Source organism: Stigmatopora argus, chromosome 8, assembly GCF_051989625.1.
Source record: "Stigmatopora argus isolate UIUO_Sarg chromosome 8, RoL_Sarg_1.0, whole genome shotgun sequence".
Lineage (NCBI taxonomy): Eukaryota > Metazoa > Chordata > Actinopteri > Syngnathiformes > Syngnathidae > Stigmatopora > Stigmatopora argus.
In genome coordinates this window covers 7590842-7606722 of record NC_135394.1, presented here as the reverse complement: position 1 = coordinate 7606722, position 15881 = coordinate 7590842, and the positions used below count along the sequence as shown (strand labels likewise).

At 38.9% G+C, this 15881-nt stretch overlaps 3 protein-coding genes across 9 annotated transcripts; 2 read left to right on the top strand and 1 right to left on the bottom strand.

Moving 5' to 3' along the window:
* Positions 1-452: 452 nt before the first annotated feature.
* fam43a (family with sequence similarity 43 member A) lies at positions 453-2438 on the bottom strand. Its single transcript, XM_077607172.1, has 2 exons — positions 2370-2438; positions 453-2250 (listed from the first exon to the last, which is right to left on the bottom strand). Exon 2 carries the CDS (start codon positions 2234-2236, stop codon positions 1208-1210), a length of 1029 nt encoding a protein of 342 aa, XP_077463298.1. The 5' UTR covers positions 2237-2250; positions 2370-2438; the 3' UTR covers positions 453-1207.
* An 848-nt stretch (positions 2439-3286) lies between these two features.
* Positions 3287-7494, top strand: lsg1 (large 60S subunit nuclear export GTPase 1). The gene is made up of 14 exons (XM_077607173.1): positions 3287-3390; positions 3834-3960; positions 4078-4198; positions 4274-4360; positions 4450-4536; positions 4627-4687; positions 4988-5164; positions 5248-5598; positions 5718-5819; positions 5907-6049; positions 6145-6269; positions 6387-6466; positions 6536-6706; positions 6795-7494. The coding sequence occupies exons 1-14, from the start codon at positions 3292-3294 to the stop codon at positions 6969-6971; spliced, it is 1908 nt and encodes a 635-aa protein (XP_077463299.1). The 5' UTR covers positions 3287-3291; the 3' UTR covers positions 6972-7494.
* Positions 7495-7876: 382 nt separating this feature from the next.
* tmem44 (transmembrane protein 44) lies at positions 7877-14455 on the top strand. Of its 7 annotated transcripts, none has more exons than XR_013301325.1 (11): positions 7878-8205; positions 9095-9221; positions 9294-9384; positions 9797-9957; positions 10488-10574; positions 10658-10828; positions 10942-11067; positions 11205-11270; positions 11395-11466; positions 13371-13488; positions 14170-14290. XR_013301325.1 is itself a non-coding variant. In XM_077607169.1 (10 exons), the coding sequence occupies exons 1-10, from the start codon at positions 8024-8026 to the stop codon at positions 14350-14352; spliced, it is 1266 nt and encodes a 421-aa protein (XP_077463295.1). In that variant the 5' UTR covers positions 7877-8023; the 3' UTR covers positions 14353-14455. The 7 variants fall into 7 exon arrangements, 5 of the variants coding, with proteins under 5 accessions (XP_077463295.1, XP_077463297.1, XP_077463294.1 ...); XR_013301324.1 differs by having other exon boundaries at positions 11395-11526; XM_077607169.1 differs by lacking the exon at positions 13371-13488 and having other exon boundaries at positions 7877-8205; positions 14170-14455.
* Positions 14456-15881: the final 1426 nt, after the last annotated feature.

The window sequence follows — 15881 nt, the reverse complement described above, 5'->3', positions numbered from 1 at the left end:
CTCGTGTCTGCCCTGAGGCGCAAATAAATGTGACCTCAGTGGTCTTACTCAAATGTCTTGTCAGCAGCAGGCTACTCCCACTGAGGAAACACACACAAGTATCTATTCATTCATTTTCAACACCGCTTATCCAGGTCAGGGTCACGTGGTGTTCGAGCCTATGCCAGCTGACTTTGGCGAAAGACAGACTACACCCCAGACTGGTTGGTGGCCAATCAGTTATAGGACACACAGAGACAGACAACCATTTGCACTCACAATCACACTACCTCTCGGAGGAATTGTTCCAATCCCAAAGTTAGCTATTGTACCCCAAAGCAAATCACGTGCCCCAGAATATATTTTTTGCTTGTTTAATTGGATCCCCCAATTTTTTTTAATGTATTTTTGACTTGACAGAAACATTTTAAACAAAAGATCTTGCTCTCAGACAAAACTCATGAATTGACTCATTGCCTTCACTTTTTTTTATTATCATCATCAATGGGTTCACAAATAACCCACATTTTTATATTATTTAGAAAATGTACATTTTTAGACTTGAAAACATCTGACCTTACATCTACCTATTTTTTCTTTTGCATAGCAAAAATATGACATTTATGTTTTGGACAACATAAAACAACATTCTGCACATGGTAGTCCATATGATAGTTCAGTAAAGTCCACAACAGTGCAAATTAAAGAACAGAAGGGGTTGACATTTTTTTAAAAGGTTGGAATCAACTAAAAACAGGTGTGTGGAATCTTTAAAAAAAAAATCGGGTTAGAAGCATGGAACAAATGCACTTGACATGACACATATATGGCCCATCGCTGAGTAAAACTAATCAGCGACCAGTATTTTTGGATTCTAGAGGGTTTTCAACAGCTGATGTTATTTTCTCCACTGAAAAAAAGTTGCGTAAACAAGTCTTGAGGCAAATCCTCTTAATAAAAGAGACGGGAATTAGTCCTGCGTGCGCTTCTTTTGGCGCGCCAAGCTTTGGCAGGTTAAATGCAGACATCTCTTTATTTTTTATTTTATCTGTGAACACAGTCCGAAAATAGCATTATCTCGCAAACCGTGCAGATTTTTTTCGAACTGAAACTTATTATTTTAGAGGCACAATTTTTAAAAAAAATCTTCATGCTGTCAACAAGTGGGTAGTGTCTAGGAGAAGACATGTTGGCTCAACAAATGAAAATGTCTTTAATGTGACGCTATTCACTGTACTTTGATGTGCTCACAGCCGTTGGTGAGCACTTGGAGCTCATGACTGCTTTCTATGGACGATTCGCTCCCCGTGCTCTCCCCGGATAGTAGTCTGGTCACTTTGAGGTCAGCTTTCAGAGTCTGCAAGTCATTACCTATGCTCATCTCGCCCAAATCGTTAATAATCTGGGTGAGCTCCTGTTTGCCATTGACCACGCATTGTTCCGTGTCCAGAACGTCCTCGCATTCAAAGTGCATGGCCCGTTCCTCCTGCTCCTCCCCGAGCAAGTCTTCGGTGATGGAGCCCAGCTTCGGCGCGCTCCGGCTGCGCTCCACCGGCGGCTTGTAGTTGCACTGGCCATTCAGCAGCTTCCTGATGGGCGCCAAAGGGATGCTTTGCTCCCCGATGAGCTGCTGCTGCTGGTGCCGGGCATCGTCCCTTCGCTTCAGGCGCTTGAACTCAGCCAAAGCCGTGGCCGAGGTCTGATAGAGCAGCAGGGCCATGGCTTTCGCCTTCTCTGGCTTGGACACCAGCACCGCGTGGCAGCGCAGCATAACCGCCTTGTGCTTCATCTCGTGCCGGTAAATCCAGGCGAAGACCTTGGGCAGCCTGGGGTCCGCCACGCAGTAGGTTATCCGGTGCAGCAGGTACAAGTGTCCCGGCCTCCTGGCTTTGTCGTCCACGTGCACCATACGGATCCCCTGCGAGCTGATGGTGAGCCGCATCTTGGTGCCGTTCTTGCCCATGTCACTCTTGCCCCAAATCTTGCTCACCGCCACGTCGGTGCAGCCTTCCCCTTTGGACTGGATGGTGGTGGCATTGCCCAGGTAGAGCACGGTGTACGTGGGGTCATCGCTGGTGATCTTGATCTTTTTCCGCTTGGACTTGAACATGTTTCCCACCCGGTTGAGCGCGCTCTCGGGGCAAGACTTGGCGAAGGAGGTAAGCGTCGAGTAGTTGAGACTCACCGCATAGCCCTTCTGCTTGGACTGCTTGTCTTCCTCGATCAGGTCGAACTTATTTTTCTTCCAAGGCAGCATTTTCGAGACCTTGGCTGAGAGAGAAGGGGAAAATGAACTTTTTTTATTGGAGCACTACTCAAGTCTACTAGATGTCTAAATGCTTTCTAATCCTAGTCAAGTCATGTGTGAGCTACTCTACAAGACACCGTACTTCATGTGTCCATCCTCTATTGTGGTCCATTACAGTAGGCTTTGCGTGGAGTTCTCAACTGGAGAGGAGCTGACCAGGATTCAGGGTATATATAGTGGCACAAACCATTTCGGAATTCGAGGGGGGGACCGCACCAACTGAGAATGTGACGTATGTGTGAAACGCCCAACAGTCTCACAAAAGGAATCGTGCATTACTCATTGTGTATTTATGACGCCACCTTCCGGACACTACAATGCTGCATTTTTAACTCAAGTTTTCTGGCACAGTACGTTTATACATTCAATGAAATGCCAATCTGCTTAAACACGTAGAATGCGAAATGTGAGTGTTTTTAAGGCTGATTTTTAATTTGTCATATGGACGTTTAGCCTATACTCCCATTTGTATATTAATGACAATAAAAGCATTCGATTCAATATCCAATATTACCTTAGTGCAATTTTTTTTAATCTTAAATTTCCTTCTATTTGCAAATTAAAATTGTATTTGCAAATCATGTATTCTATCTGTATTCCGTATTTGTAAGCGAAGTGGAACAAATTATAATCGTATCGTTTCTTTTCAGGACATCTTTGATAGTTGGACACCCATTTGGAACGTTCCATAACCATACAACGAGGGTTTCCTATAAAATTAAAATATCCATCTGTTATCTTTTAATATCGCTGTATGCACTTCATGGTGAAGCTTTAAATCTCATTATACTTGTTTAATGACAATAAAATCATTCAATTCAATATACAACGTCGATTTGGTAACAATTATCCCTTTGGCAAAATAGTACATTCCATTTCCGTTTTCTTTTCACAACAACCCAGGGCACATGTAACTAGCTGGTGACTTCTCGCGTATTTTCGATATATATAAAATCAGATCAATACATTTTTTTCGGCACTGAAGTAATTCTGTAATAGGCGCTATGGGGAAGAAGAAGACTGGAGGAGGAGCACAACTCGGAAGAGCTCTGATAAAGGAAAGACATCACACAAGTCGAGTCAACAAGAAGGCAGACACATGGGTATGTACGTCCTATCATTTACACTCGTCTTTAATTAGCGGTGTTTAAGCAATTCAACTATTTTCAAAGTATTATAATAACAATATTATTTCACATGAAAATTCAGTGTATGGCTGCGAAAGATCGCCAGTTCTTTTCAGTGCCATCCCATTGATTTTTGTCAGTAAAGAGTAGTGCGGTCCATATAACCATTGCTGATTTGACGTTTGTTATTTTGTATTAAATACGTTTTAGATCACCGACATGGTTTCCAAACGACTCTTAATTGTTTATGATGTTATTTGCACTCCATAATGATTTAAAAAGTGCAAGCATAAATCGTGCACAAATGCAAAAGGATAATTCTGAATGTCTAAAACAATAAATTAAGGATAAAAATGACTCATATGCACTAGTTGTGTTTGCTGAGATATTGTATTTTTTAATTTTATTTTATTTTTTAGCTGCACACGAGTGAGCTGAAAGATGGTTATGACTGGGGAAGGTTGAACCTGCAGTCAGTGACTGAACAGAGTTCCATGGATGACTTTTTGGCAACTGCAGAATTAGCAGGAACAGAGTTTGTAGCTGGTAAGTGATCGGTTATGTTCTCTTGTAATGCAATAGAACAAACAAACAAATAAGCTTCCATTATGTTGACGGGCAATATTCTAAATCCAAGATAACGTTCTATTGTGTTTATTTCAGAAAAACTCAACATCAAGTTTGTACCAGCAGACGCTAGAGCAGGTTTATTAACAGCTGAAGAAAGAAAGAGGCTGAAGAACCTTCAAGAAGACAACAAGCACTTCCTCAGAATTCCACGACGGTAACTTCAACCCACCTCCAAAATACAAAATTAACATTTTCCAATTTTATTGATTATATTTATTATTTTTTAAAGTCCTAAATGGGATGAAAGCACCAGTCCAGAAGCTTTACAGCTGGCAGAAAGGGACAGCTTCTTGGAGTGGAGGAGAAACCTTGCACAGTGAGTATTGTTCTGATTAAAATGTACATACTTTTAAAGTTTTGGCACTAACCAATGTATTATGAATGTAAATGTAATTGCCTCCAAAGGTTGGAAGAGGAACAAAAGTTATGCCTCACTCCATTTGAGAAGAATCTGGAGTTCTGGAGACAGCTGTGGAGAGTCATTGAGAGAAGGTTAAAAAAAAATGATTTTTAAAATAAATAAATAAAAATAAATTGAAGTGAAAGGGTTAAAAATGAATGTGATCATTTGTGTTCCAACAGTGATGTTGTTGTGCAGATCGTGGATGCTAGAAATCCATCGTTGTTCAGATGTCCTGACCTGGTAAGAATTTACCGTAATTTCTTCACTAAAGATCGCATCTGACTAAAACTGGACAGCCTAAATTTCCCCAAATTTAACAAAAAATCCATATATATGCTGCACGTGTTTTCAAGTCTTAATATTATATATTTACGGAGAGAAATGTGACACAAACATTTAGTTGATCAAGAATATAACTCATGACCAAATACATATATACATATATACATACATACACATGTGAGATCATATCACACATACACACATACATATATAATATTATTTGTCAATAATTACATTACTCTGTTTGTGTGCTGAAAGGAGCTGTATGTAAAAGAGGCGTCAGAGAATAAGGTGAACATGCTGCTCTTGAATAAAGCAGATCTGCTGACGAGGCAACAACGGCAAGCCTGGGCCTCTCACTTTGAGAAAGAAGGCCTAAGAGCAGTTTTTTGGTCTGCCCTGGCTGAAAGCGAGAGGTTGGAAGCAGAAGAAAAGGTAAGGAGGGATGTAAGAAAGGAAACCAATAAAGTATCGTACAATGGTGTCATGTACTGAGAGGTGGCTGTCCAACTATGAAGGGCATTGAGCAGAAAGGCACTAGAGAGAGCGACCAAGAAGATGGAATACAGCCCGACAACGAAAATTGGAGCTTGGCGGAGGTTCACGACAAGCTTGAAGAGGCAGATAACAGAGCAAAGTTCACAGTCGAGGAGGAGGATGAGGAGGAGGACGACGACGACGATGACGAGGATGAGTGGCTAACGGCCCCTGAAGATGAGGGACAGGAAGAGGAGGATATTGTTAGCAAATCCAATGAGACCCCGTTCCGTAATTCCCCCCGCCTTTTGCACAAGGATGAGTTGTTGGAGGTGTTCAAGATGGTTCACAATGGGCCCAGGTGTAAAGACGGAGAACTGACAGTCGGACTGGTGGGTCAAACCTTTTTTCCACTGATTGTCTTGAGGATTGCAATGGGGTCAGAGTGAACTAGAGCAAAATACCACGTGTAGCTGAAATGAGTCATTTTCCCCAATTTTTATTTCAACAGGTTGGTTATCCTAATGTGGGAAAGAGTTCGACTATTAATACCATTTTAAGAAACAAAAAAGTGTCGGTTTCTGCGACTCCTGGGCACACGAAGCACTTTCAGGTACACACCTCAACTAAGCCTTTAATAATGACTATGCGAAAACAATCTAAAATGGTATTATTGTGAGTGTTGTGTCGTGTTTCACAGACTTTGTATGTAGAGGAAGGACTGTGCCTGTGTGACTGTCCTGGTCTAGTTATGCCATCCTTTGTCTCCACCAAAGCTGATATGATCTGCAGTGGGATCCTACCAATTGACCAGATGAGAGACCACGTACCAGCCGCCTCTCTCATATCCTTAACGCTACCACACTCATTTACCAATACATTGACTCCAATCATAGCCGCCTTCTGAAAGCAAGGTTATTAACTTAACAGTGGTGCTAAGTGTGCCAAACAATCCCTCGGCATGTGCTGGAAGGAACGTATGGCATTAACATTATCAGGCCACGAGAGGACGAAGACCCCGACAGACACCCCACCTCAGAGGAGATGCTCATGGCTTACGGATGTAAGTCTACAAGATTCACTGCAGCGGGTTCATTGGCATTGGTCAAACCTGGATGGCCTCATCTTGAACCTGTCTTGTGACTTCTCAAAGTATATTTATATTTTATTTTCCTTTTAGACATGAGAGGCTTTATGACATCGCACGGCCAGCCTGATCAGCCCAGATCTGCACGCTATATCCTGAAGGATTATGTCAATGTGAGTCAAGATTAAAGATACGAAGGATGCCAAATGCTACAAACGTTCCTATTGTTGCCTATTTTACAGGGAAAACTTTTGTACTGCCACCCCCCTCCTTCCATAAAAGCTGAGGACTTCCAGCCACAGCACAACAAATTCCAAAGAAATGAGTTGGAAAACGGTGACCTCGGTTCAACACGTACCAAAGGAAAGGTCAAGAGGATCGAAAATACTGTAGACAAAAACTTCTTTCATGCGGTAAACCACTTAAGCCACATTATTTTATTGGGCCTGTCTAGAAGATTTACTTTGAGTTAGTATAATGGGATCTGTGTGGCTTCTTTAGGAGAATGTGCGAGCCCTTTCCAAAGGAGTCCAAGGTGTCATGGGCTACAAACCAGGAAGTGGAATCGTGGCTCCTGGAAAAGCCGCAGCAGAGATGGTGGGAAAACCCTGGAAGAAACACGGCAATAGAAACAAGAAAGAGAAAGTGCGCCGGCTTAACAAGCATCTCGATGCTTGATATTTAAATGTAATCTCAAGGAGAATCAAAGTATACCTATAACGAAGTTGGTGATGATGTCTTTGAATGCCTCGTATACCTGAAGGTGATGTCAACTAATGGCTTGTAGGTCAATATGTGGAAAACATTCCATCTACTGAACCATTGATTATAAATCAGATCACTATGATCATGACAAATCATAAAGTTTAACATTTTATTGTACAACCTATTCAGGGTGTCCCCTTCCTACCTGGTGCCCCTAAGTTAGCTGGGATAGGCTCCAGCGCCCCCTGCGACCCTTGTAAGGATAAGCAGTACGGAAAATGAATGACTGAACAATTAACAAGAGGCATACCTCTCCATTCAATCAGCACATCAACTCATGAAGACAGAAGAGCTTTACAGCTAGGAATTATATGGACTGGAGAAAAATATGATATTGTCATCATGTTTTGAGTTCATATACAGTAATTGAGTTTTAGATTTTCATGACTCACATTATAATAAACTGGCATACATTGTATGTGTTGAAGGCCACACATACAGGAGTAATGATTTATGGTAAAGGGACAACCAACCTTTGTAAAATACGTAGACTTGGGTAAATTGTAAAATTCATGGCTACATGGGAACAATTTGATATTTTATTCACTCGTTTACCATACCAATTATCATGGTCACCAAGACTGTGTAATTTATAATAAATATAATTTATACATATTATTAGATGCAGACTTCATCCACAATACAAAACATGATTTAAATCTAAAACATATTTTTATTTACATCCTCCCGCAAAGACAAAATCCATCAAAGGGGTTGGGAAACTTTTTGACAGAGACAGAAACAGAGAGTGCCATACTCATAATTTGTAAGTCAAGTCATACGTGTTGTTGCACCCATCAAAAGAGCCACATATGGCTCACGAGCCATAGGTTCCCTTCACCTGACCTATCATATACTTGTCTAAGCCCCACCCCTAAATAAATATTCTTGCCATGATTGTATTGGTCAGTTTCATACCTGTGCTAGGCCCTTAATGCCAGGAGCTCAGTAGAGTAGGTTTCAACATGGCCACGACCCAGGAGAAAGATTGGGACAACAAAGACCAGGATTCCTTTCCCTTGCGTCTCCTAAAGTTTTGCATCACTTCTGCCTCCTCTTGTTTTACAATTGGTGACCCAGGATTCAATTGTTCTTCCTTTAGGCTAGTGTCCTTATCTTCTCTACTTCTACTGCTCTCAAGTTTTCTGTAAGTAATTTTTGCTCTAATTGAAATTTAACAGCTTTGGTTTTGCTATTAGTATTAAATAGATGTACGTGTGTCAAGATGGATCTGTTTCTTTAAATCTATCAAATTACTAAATTATGCCAAATATTCACCAGGTGCTGCTGATTAAATAGCATGATTATCAAACGAGTGTTTATATCAAATATACATGCTAAAACCTGTATCTTAAATATTTCATCTGTGCTAAAAAATTGGTGTCAATTGCTGCAGATCAAAAAAGGGGGGAAACCCTTTAAATTTACATTTATTGGGTGAATCTCCATTTTTTAATTATTTTTTTGTAAATTACTGCTTTCCACTACATTCTCTCCTTTTTAGGGAGAGAGGCTGATGTTACATATTTTACAGGCTTTAAAAACGAATGTGTTGCAGCATGCAATGTTTAAAAAGAAAAAAATATATAGTATATTTTACAATTGCCCAACATGGCCACCATTGTCAGCACAGGCAACATCAAACCAATACTATAATAATTCCAAACTCCAAAATTCCAATTGGGCACTGCTCCATATTTTTGGGAAGAATTTTCTTAATCAGGTTGATGTCCTTGTGGGTGATATTGACATTTAGCATTTGAAAACAAAACAAAAAAACTTGAAGGTATGTTCAAAACGTATCCAAAATTGAGATTTGTATTGCAAACAATTCTGTTAAACACTTCTGTTTGTATGCTGGTTTAAAGGTAGGAATTTAGACCACAATACTTTGTAGTATTGGTGACCCAAAGCAGGAAATGTTTAGTTTGGTTAACCTAATTTCATTGTTTGCTTATGCAATCATTTGTATTGAAATTTTTAATTTTTCTTGGTGCTCCTTGTACCTTTTTTTTTTCTTTCATTAATATTTCAAGTCTCCTGTATAAAAGGTGCAATCATCGTGGAGGACATCCAGGACACATTGCGACTTCCCTCTACTGTTTCCTTGGTAACGTGTGTGGATTAACAGGCGCTGTTTTGTCTAGACAGTTGCACATTCAAGTAAGTGTAGACAATCAATGTAGTTGAATGCCAAAGACTCATTTTAGGTATTAAATGTTGTTTTTTCTTTAGGTTTTAATGGGTCTTCTCTCTGCTACTCTGGATTTGGTAAATGTTATAGCCTGCTTTATTCCATTGTGCATTTTCAAGAACTGGCAAACGGGTAAGTTTAACACAGTGTGCAGTCAAAAGGGCCCAAAAAATTTCACATTCTTTCTAAAAATATAAATTATCGAATCGTGTGTGTGTGTGTGTGTATATATATATATGTGTATATATATATATATATATATATATATATATATATATATATATATATATATATATATATATATATATATATATATATATATATATATATATATATATATATATATATAGGGACCCATGGTCCTTGTGAGGATAAGTGGTTAAGAAAATGAATGTTCATGTTATATTTTTAAATTGTAATGTCATAGTTGATGGTATTATAGAATGAATTAAAAAGCTAATTTATTTTTCTGTCAAACCATTGTTAGAGAACCGCAACCAAACTTGTCGTAATAGTTAGGAGGCCCTAATATGGTTTTCATTAGAGAGAAGACGAAGAACAATCAGGAAGTGCAGGAGATCTCATCTTCTTACTGTTTGTTTACTGACTGCACTTTCGGGAGGTTTCTTGAAGTCAAGCATCCTCCACAGCCCAACAACAGACAAGCTCACTCTGAGGAGGAGACTGCTTTCTGTTGACCTGCAAGTAAGTATGAGCACTATGGCTAATACGGCTTTGACAAAGTTTGAAGTGAGATAGTGGCAGAAGAGCGGCAGTGAGGTGATCTCTTGAGATCAATAGAATTGTTTCTATATCATTCAATCAAATACGTGTATGACAGTGGTTGAGATAAGTCACCTGATTTATTTATTTATTTTCTTCGCAACAACCTAGAATACAAGTGCTCTATGGTATCATCTTGATGTGCTGAGTAACCTATCAGGTGTTTGTTCTGCCCACTGACTTATAATAATAAAGTGCTTCAACATGTGTCCATGAAATCATTAAATAGTAAAATAATTGTTTTTACATTCAATGAGTAAATTAATGACCTAGTAAGATATTTATTTAAAGATGCATTTATTACATTCTGTCCCATTTGACACAATAGAAATCAAAGAAGGATTTTATATAGTATAATGAAATATATAAGGTAAATCATGAGTACATAAACAAATGTCAAATGATGTGCTGTATTGTTACTACATTTTTTTAAACATGTGGATGTGTACTAGGACAACACTGAAATCCTGGGTTACATCATTGGACTGCTGTCTTTTGTCATCAACTTGACCTCAAAGTTCCCCACACTTGGCAGAGTTGTAAGAGATTCTTAAATCGGGCCCTGTTTTCAAGCAGCAAGTATATTTACCTAAACTAGCTTTTTTTGTGTCGTCCTTTGCAGCTCAAAGGGAAGAAACTGTCAAGAGCATACATTTTCTCTGGAGTTCTGTGCTCACTATCTGGTGCCCTTTATGCTGCCGCCTTAATTCAGCTCGACACTGGAGTCCGCTTCCTTCTCAGGGTTATGCCTTGGCTGCTTTGTGCAATCTGTGGTGCTTCTCTGGATTTTTTTGTATCCTGAAATAATACCAATACAGATCAGCATTAAATGAAGCATGCATCAATATATAATATGTTTATATCACCACCCTGTTATAGTTTTCTGACCTTTGGTGTGTGTGTCAGATTGTAGTCCTCTACTGGTGTCACATGGAAACCAGACAAAAGCCTATGAGCTTTTCTCCAGAAATGGAAAGCCTCCTTGGTGACTCATCCAACGACAAAGCTGCCGTAGAGCACAATGGAAAACAAGTATGTAATTTCTTACATTGAATTTTGGTGCAACAGTGTTGAAACATTTTTGTAATAAAAAAAAAAACTTCACTTACATTAATGCTAGTGTTACTTTTTAGTACGATGTCCATTATGCTTTCCCCCTTTTTTCAAAGGGGAAAAAAATCAATTTGATGGAGATGGGTCATTATATGGACGTCAGTAAAGATGCCATAATAGAAGTAAGCCATGTTGTACTGAGCATGCAAAACATTTTCTAGAGATAACAATTCAAAAATGTAAAATTTCATAGCTGCTCATCAATCTCAGTGTCTCAGACAGATGTACGTCACCCATTGTTGACAGAGGGACCCCAGAGAGGCGACAGTGTCTGGGAAAGCAGTGGACAACAAGGTTCTGAGCAGGAATGTTCCAATGGTACGAGTTGATGGTTGTGATGCATCATGTGACTCTTCAATTGTCAGTTCTGATCTAGAGGTGGGTAGGACTGATTTAAGTACAGGTATTATTTCCTTGGGTAATCGCCAATATAACATTTCACAGAATGGACAGTGCATTTAATTAATTAATATGGTAGCCTGAAGTGATTGAGTACCACTCAGGGATTGCCACTAGATGGAGCTTGACTCTAAAGGTTTCCAGTCAAGGGGTTTCAGGAATACCAGTGTTAATTATTTTGTTCATCCAAAGTTCACAACCTCTTGAATGCCATTCAATGCTCCCATTCGTCTCATAATTCTACCGGAGCATGCAGAAGTTTGGGCACCCTGGACATACTCAAATACTGCAAACTTTGAGAATGGCATTTAAATATTTTTCACGACCTTCTGGTTACAGAGTCAATCCAAGCTTTTTAACAAGATGTTCTTGGACTTTTTTTGTCATGTTCTGTCCGGTAGTGCAACAGCTTTGCAATGTTTTAAGTAACATTCGGACTTTCACATGACCATTGGGGAAGTGATGAACATAGTCATTAGAGGCCTTTCCTCGAGACAACAGTCAGCAAGTTTGATAAAATGCCAGAGTGCAAATCCAGACTTCACAAGCCTGGAAAGGATTGTTTTGATTTAGTCAATGATATATGAGATGATTTATCCACAAAAAATTCAAATTTCATATAATTGACGGAAAGTGTGTCATCCATGCATTTCCTGTACCACTTATCCCCACAAGGGTCTTTTGGGGGCTGCTGGAGCCTACCCCAGCTGACTTTGGACACCCTAAAATAGTGGCCAGCATATCGCAGGAAAGTGTGTCATAATTTGTTAAAAGAAGTGTTCAAATTGTACAGGTCAGCAGGAAAATGAAATAAGAATTTGTAGACAGCTTATAAGCCGCTAAACACTTTCTTCAACATTACTCACCCGTACAAAGCATGTCCTTTTTTCAAAATGCCTTGAGTAGTTGAGCAATGCACAATGACAGTGGCTACAGAAATATGTTGTGTTTGGAAGCTGCTCTGTTGGTCACTTTGAATGGAGTTTTGCCTCTGTTTATCTAAGATCTTTCTTGTTCTGCCTCTCTCTCTCTCTCTCCCCTTAAAACTGGAGCTAGAATTGTGCCTGTTTCCTCACTATAGTTGTTAACGTGAAAACTGAAAGCCCATAAACCACAATGTTGAACAACATTTTTCGTTGAGGTCATTTGGGAGTGTCTTTGAGACTCCAGTGAGGCCACTCACGAGGGAAGATGCAAAGAGTTGAAAAGATGGCAAAAGGCCACCATGAATATAAAATAAAACCCATTCCCATTATTGAATTTAGCTGGGAAAGTAGGCTACAAGTCAGTGAGCTTAACAAACAAAAACATATTTAAATTTAGTGCTGAAGGTATTCAAATAAAGAACCAACAAGGGTGCACAAATATTTGGGAGAGGCCTTTTTTTGTTTAAATAATCATTACAAACTTTCTGTAACACTTAAACTTTTCTTTTCCAACCTCTCAAATATGACAGTTTTTCTGTAATTTTATATATTTCACTGAAATTGCAGCTCCATGATACCAATGTGTTTATGATAGCTTTAAACAACAACTCAGCCTGTCATATAAAGTAAATGGTTTAACCCAGAACTGACCTCTGCTCCCCAACAGCTCTCGATTGTGTTTTGTTATTATTTGTGTCTCCCGGTGTTGTGATATGGTTCTCTGGTCGAATTAAAAACTACTATTTAGAATAAGAAAAAATCTAATTTATGAGAGAGTCACTGTACATGAGCTGGATGTTGGCCTAGTGAAATGCATTCAAATCAATGTTTGGGTGGATGACTGTGTTCCATTTTGTAACTAATCAACTACTATCTCTGACTCACCTCTGCCAGTAGATTAGGTGGAGAGAATGGCCTACTATTGTGCAGAGTACGGTTTGTCAGTCATGATGAAACAGGGTTGGATTAAGGCCGGGAAATGTTTTCTGCACTGCCCAATTGTTCTCTCGTGAAGGTTAGTTGATTGAAGAGCGAAGCTGGGCAGGGCACGTCTGCATAGGATGATTATATCCTCTTTCTATAGAGGACCGCCAATCGGTGATATTTCAAACCCTCCAAGGCTAAGGACTCATTAGTGTTATGTTTGAAAAAAGTTCCTGTACTTTTTATAGCATTTTATAGCATCTTTAAGCACTAGATGATGACTAGAAAAGTCAATGTAAATAAATGTGCTTGCATTTTATTTTCCGCTCATGTACTAACAGATGTTAGGAATTAACAATGATGCTGCTATGTTTATTTTTTATTTTTCTGGGGGGAAAAGTTGTTTATAGGGTTTTAAGATTGGAGTTTAATTAACTACAACTAAATTTCATCAGCTTAGAAGATTAGATTGTGCTACATTGTATCTTCATGCAATGCCTGATAAAAAATGTTGCTCTAAAGATATCACCTCTCCCAAGGACAAAGGTGTCAAGTTATCCTTTTGATTAGCAGTTATTTGTTGTGGGAGGGATGAAAAAATACTCAGCCGGTCAATTCATTTAGTAATTAAAAATAACATTTCATATAAGCCTGCTTCCTAACAAGCAAATGAACAAAACCAAGTAACGTGACCTTGGCTGAGTGTTTGTTTAATTTCTGTGCGATTGTGCTTATTCTCCCTGATTTTGTGTGGAACTTTCCTTGTTTTTAGTGGGATTTTGAAGCAGGAAATGTGCAGTGGAGTGAAGCAAAATCAAAACCCAAGGACGGAAAGGCTTTCCCCTTGCAAGAGTGGCCAAGCAACCCCAAACCATTTGATAAGGGCACCTACGCCTCATGCGTACTCCCTCAGAATGGTTTGTCCTGTAACGAGGCTGTTCGCCAATTCAAATGATACAAAAAAATGTCAGTCCTATGCAACTAATTTGATGACACTATAATTTGGTGTTTTCATTTGAGGAGTTGAACAAATGATGCATTAAAAAAGATGTACCTGACTACTCGCAGAGATCTTTTTAAAGGTTCTAAAATTCCTTCTATCCCCTTGCTGCACTTGGAGGTTATTCGGTCACATCCTGTATTTTGCAACGCACTGTTGGCCCGTTATTCCCAACCATCAGATTAGTGTGCCCTTAGACATCATCATTGTGCGATGGGAACATATCCTGTTTCCCTTGGGGCAAAAATTATCTCCAACTAATAATATATCTTTATATACAGTATGTGTGCCAGTGACATGGTCATAAATCAAAAATGTCAGAATGATTTTGAAGGCACCCCACGTAAAATAATACTTAAAAACTTGAGTGTAACACATTTAGTCATGGCACATGACTAAATCACTGATAGGACAAATGACTTATACATTTTCCGACATAAGATGACACTTAAAAACTTGATTCTAACACATTTTTATTTGCAATATGCTCCACTCTTGACTTTAGGGGACAAATGTTACCCAAAAAAGTTACCCACAAACCTGATATTCAACACGAATCATGCATTTCTTTAAATGTGTAAATGATTCGGAGTGTCTGAAAATAACGTTAAAAAAGTTTTGTTTATTTTGGACGTGTCATTAAAAGATAAGCATACAGACTAATTCCTTAATTTCATTTTTTCAATCTGTCGTTTTGAATTGTATTGCATTTTTTTAATATGTCAGTATCCATTTGTTGAACCGCTGAACTCAAGAAATGGACTACCAAGGTCAAGTCCTTGGGTGACGCAGACTGATGTCATCATGTGCTGAGTTGGCATAACTATTGACCCTTTCAAGACTGGGTGTCAAAAGAAAACAGGCTGTGTCCCCCCCTACAAAAAAAACATGGAATCCTGTTGGCAGAAAGGCTGAGGGGCATGGATTAGGACATCAAGCAACAGTTTGCAAAGGCCCTTTTTGTTTTTCTTAGCGTGTACGTCAGTGATCGCCTCACTTGTGGAGGACATGGTCAACGCCATTTTGTCTGTGCCCGCAGGACTTGAATTTTGCTTATTCTGCAAAAAGAGAAGCACAAAATGCTAGGAAGTGAATAAGCACAGGAATACAATGAGAAATAAAGCAACTACTGGTATAATATGCTTTTGTATAGAGCCTGGTCAATTTTAATTGCTTGGAAAAACTTAAGTGAGTTAATTGAATTGAATGGTTTTTATTGTCATACAAGTACAATGAGGTATGAAACAAAAACTATCAATAAATAATTAGTAGGCAACATAAGTAGTCACAACATAAATAAGTAGGGGAGTGCACAAATAACAACAACAAATAAAAAAGTGGATAAATAACCAATAAATACAACTTTGGATAAGAGTCCATGAGTAGAAATATCGAGTGTGTGAAACAAAATGTAAGCAAGAAACGTTTATATTAACAGAAAAACTAACTGAAAGACACTCTACAATACTTCATGCATACAGTAC

Excerpts from the sequence above, each read along its gene's own strand:
- fam43a (XM_077607172.1), bottom strand. The coding sequence starts at position 2,236 with ATGCTGCCTTGGAAGAAAAATAAGTTCGACCTGATCGAGGAAGACAAG.
- lsg1 (XM_077607173.1), top strand. The coding sequence starts at position 3,292 with ATGGGGAAGAAGAAGACTGGAGGAGGAGCACAACTCGGAAGAGCTCTG. Across the intron at positions 5,165-5,247 it reads GGTTGGAAGCAGAAGAAAAG|GGCATTGAGCAGAAAGGCAC; the intron begins GTAAGGAGGGAT and ends CCAACTATGAAG. Across the intron at positions 5,820-5,906 it reads GGCACACGAAGCACTTTCAG|ACTTTGTATGTAGAGGAAGG; the intron begins GTACACACCTCA and ends CGTGTTTCACAG.
- tmem44 (XM_077607167.1), top strand. The coding sequence starts at position 8,024 with ATGGCCACGACCCAGGAGAAAGATTGGGACAACAAAGACCAGGATTCC. Across the intron at positions 9,385-9,796 it reads TTTCAAGAACTGGCAAACGG|AGAGAAGACGAAGAACAATC; the intron begins GTAAGTTTAACA and ends GGTTTTCATTAG. Across the intron at positions 11,527-14,169 it reads TTGTCAGTTCTGATCTAGAG|TGGGATTTTGAAGCAGGAAA; the intron begins GTGGGTAGGACT and ends CCTTGTTTTTAG.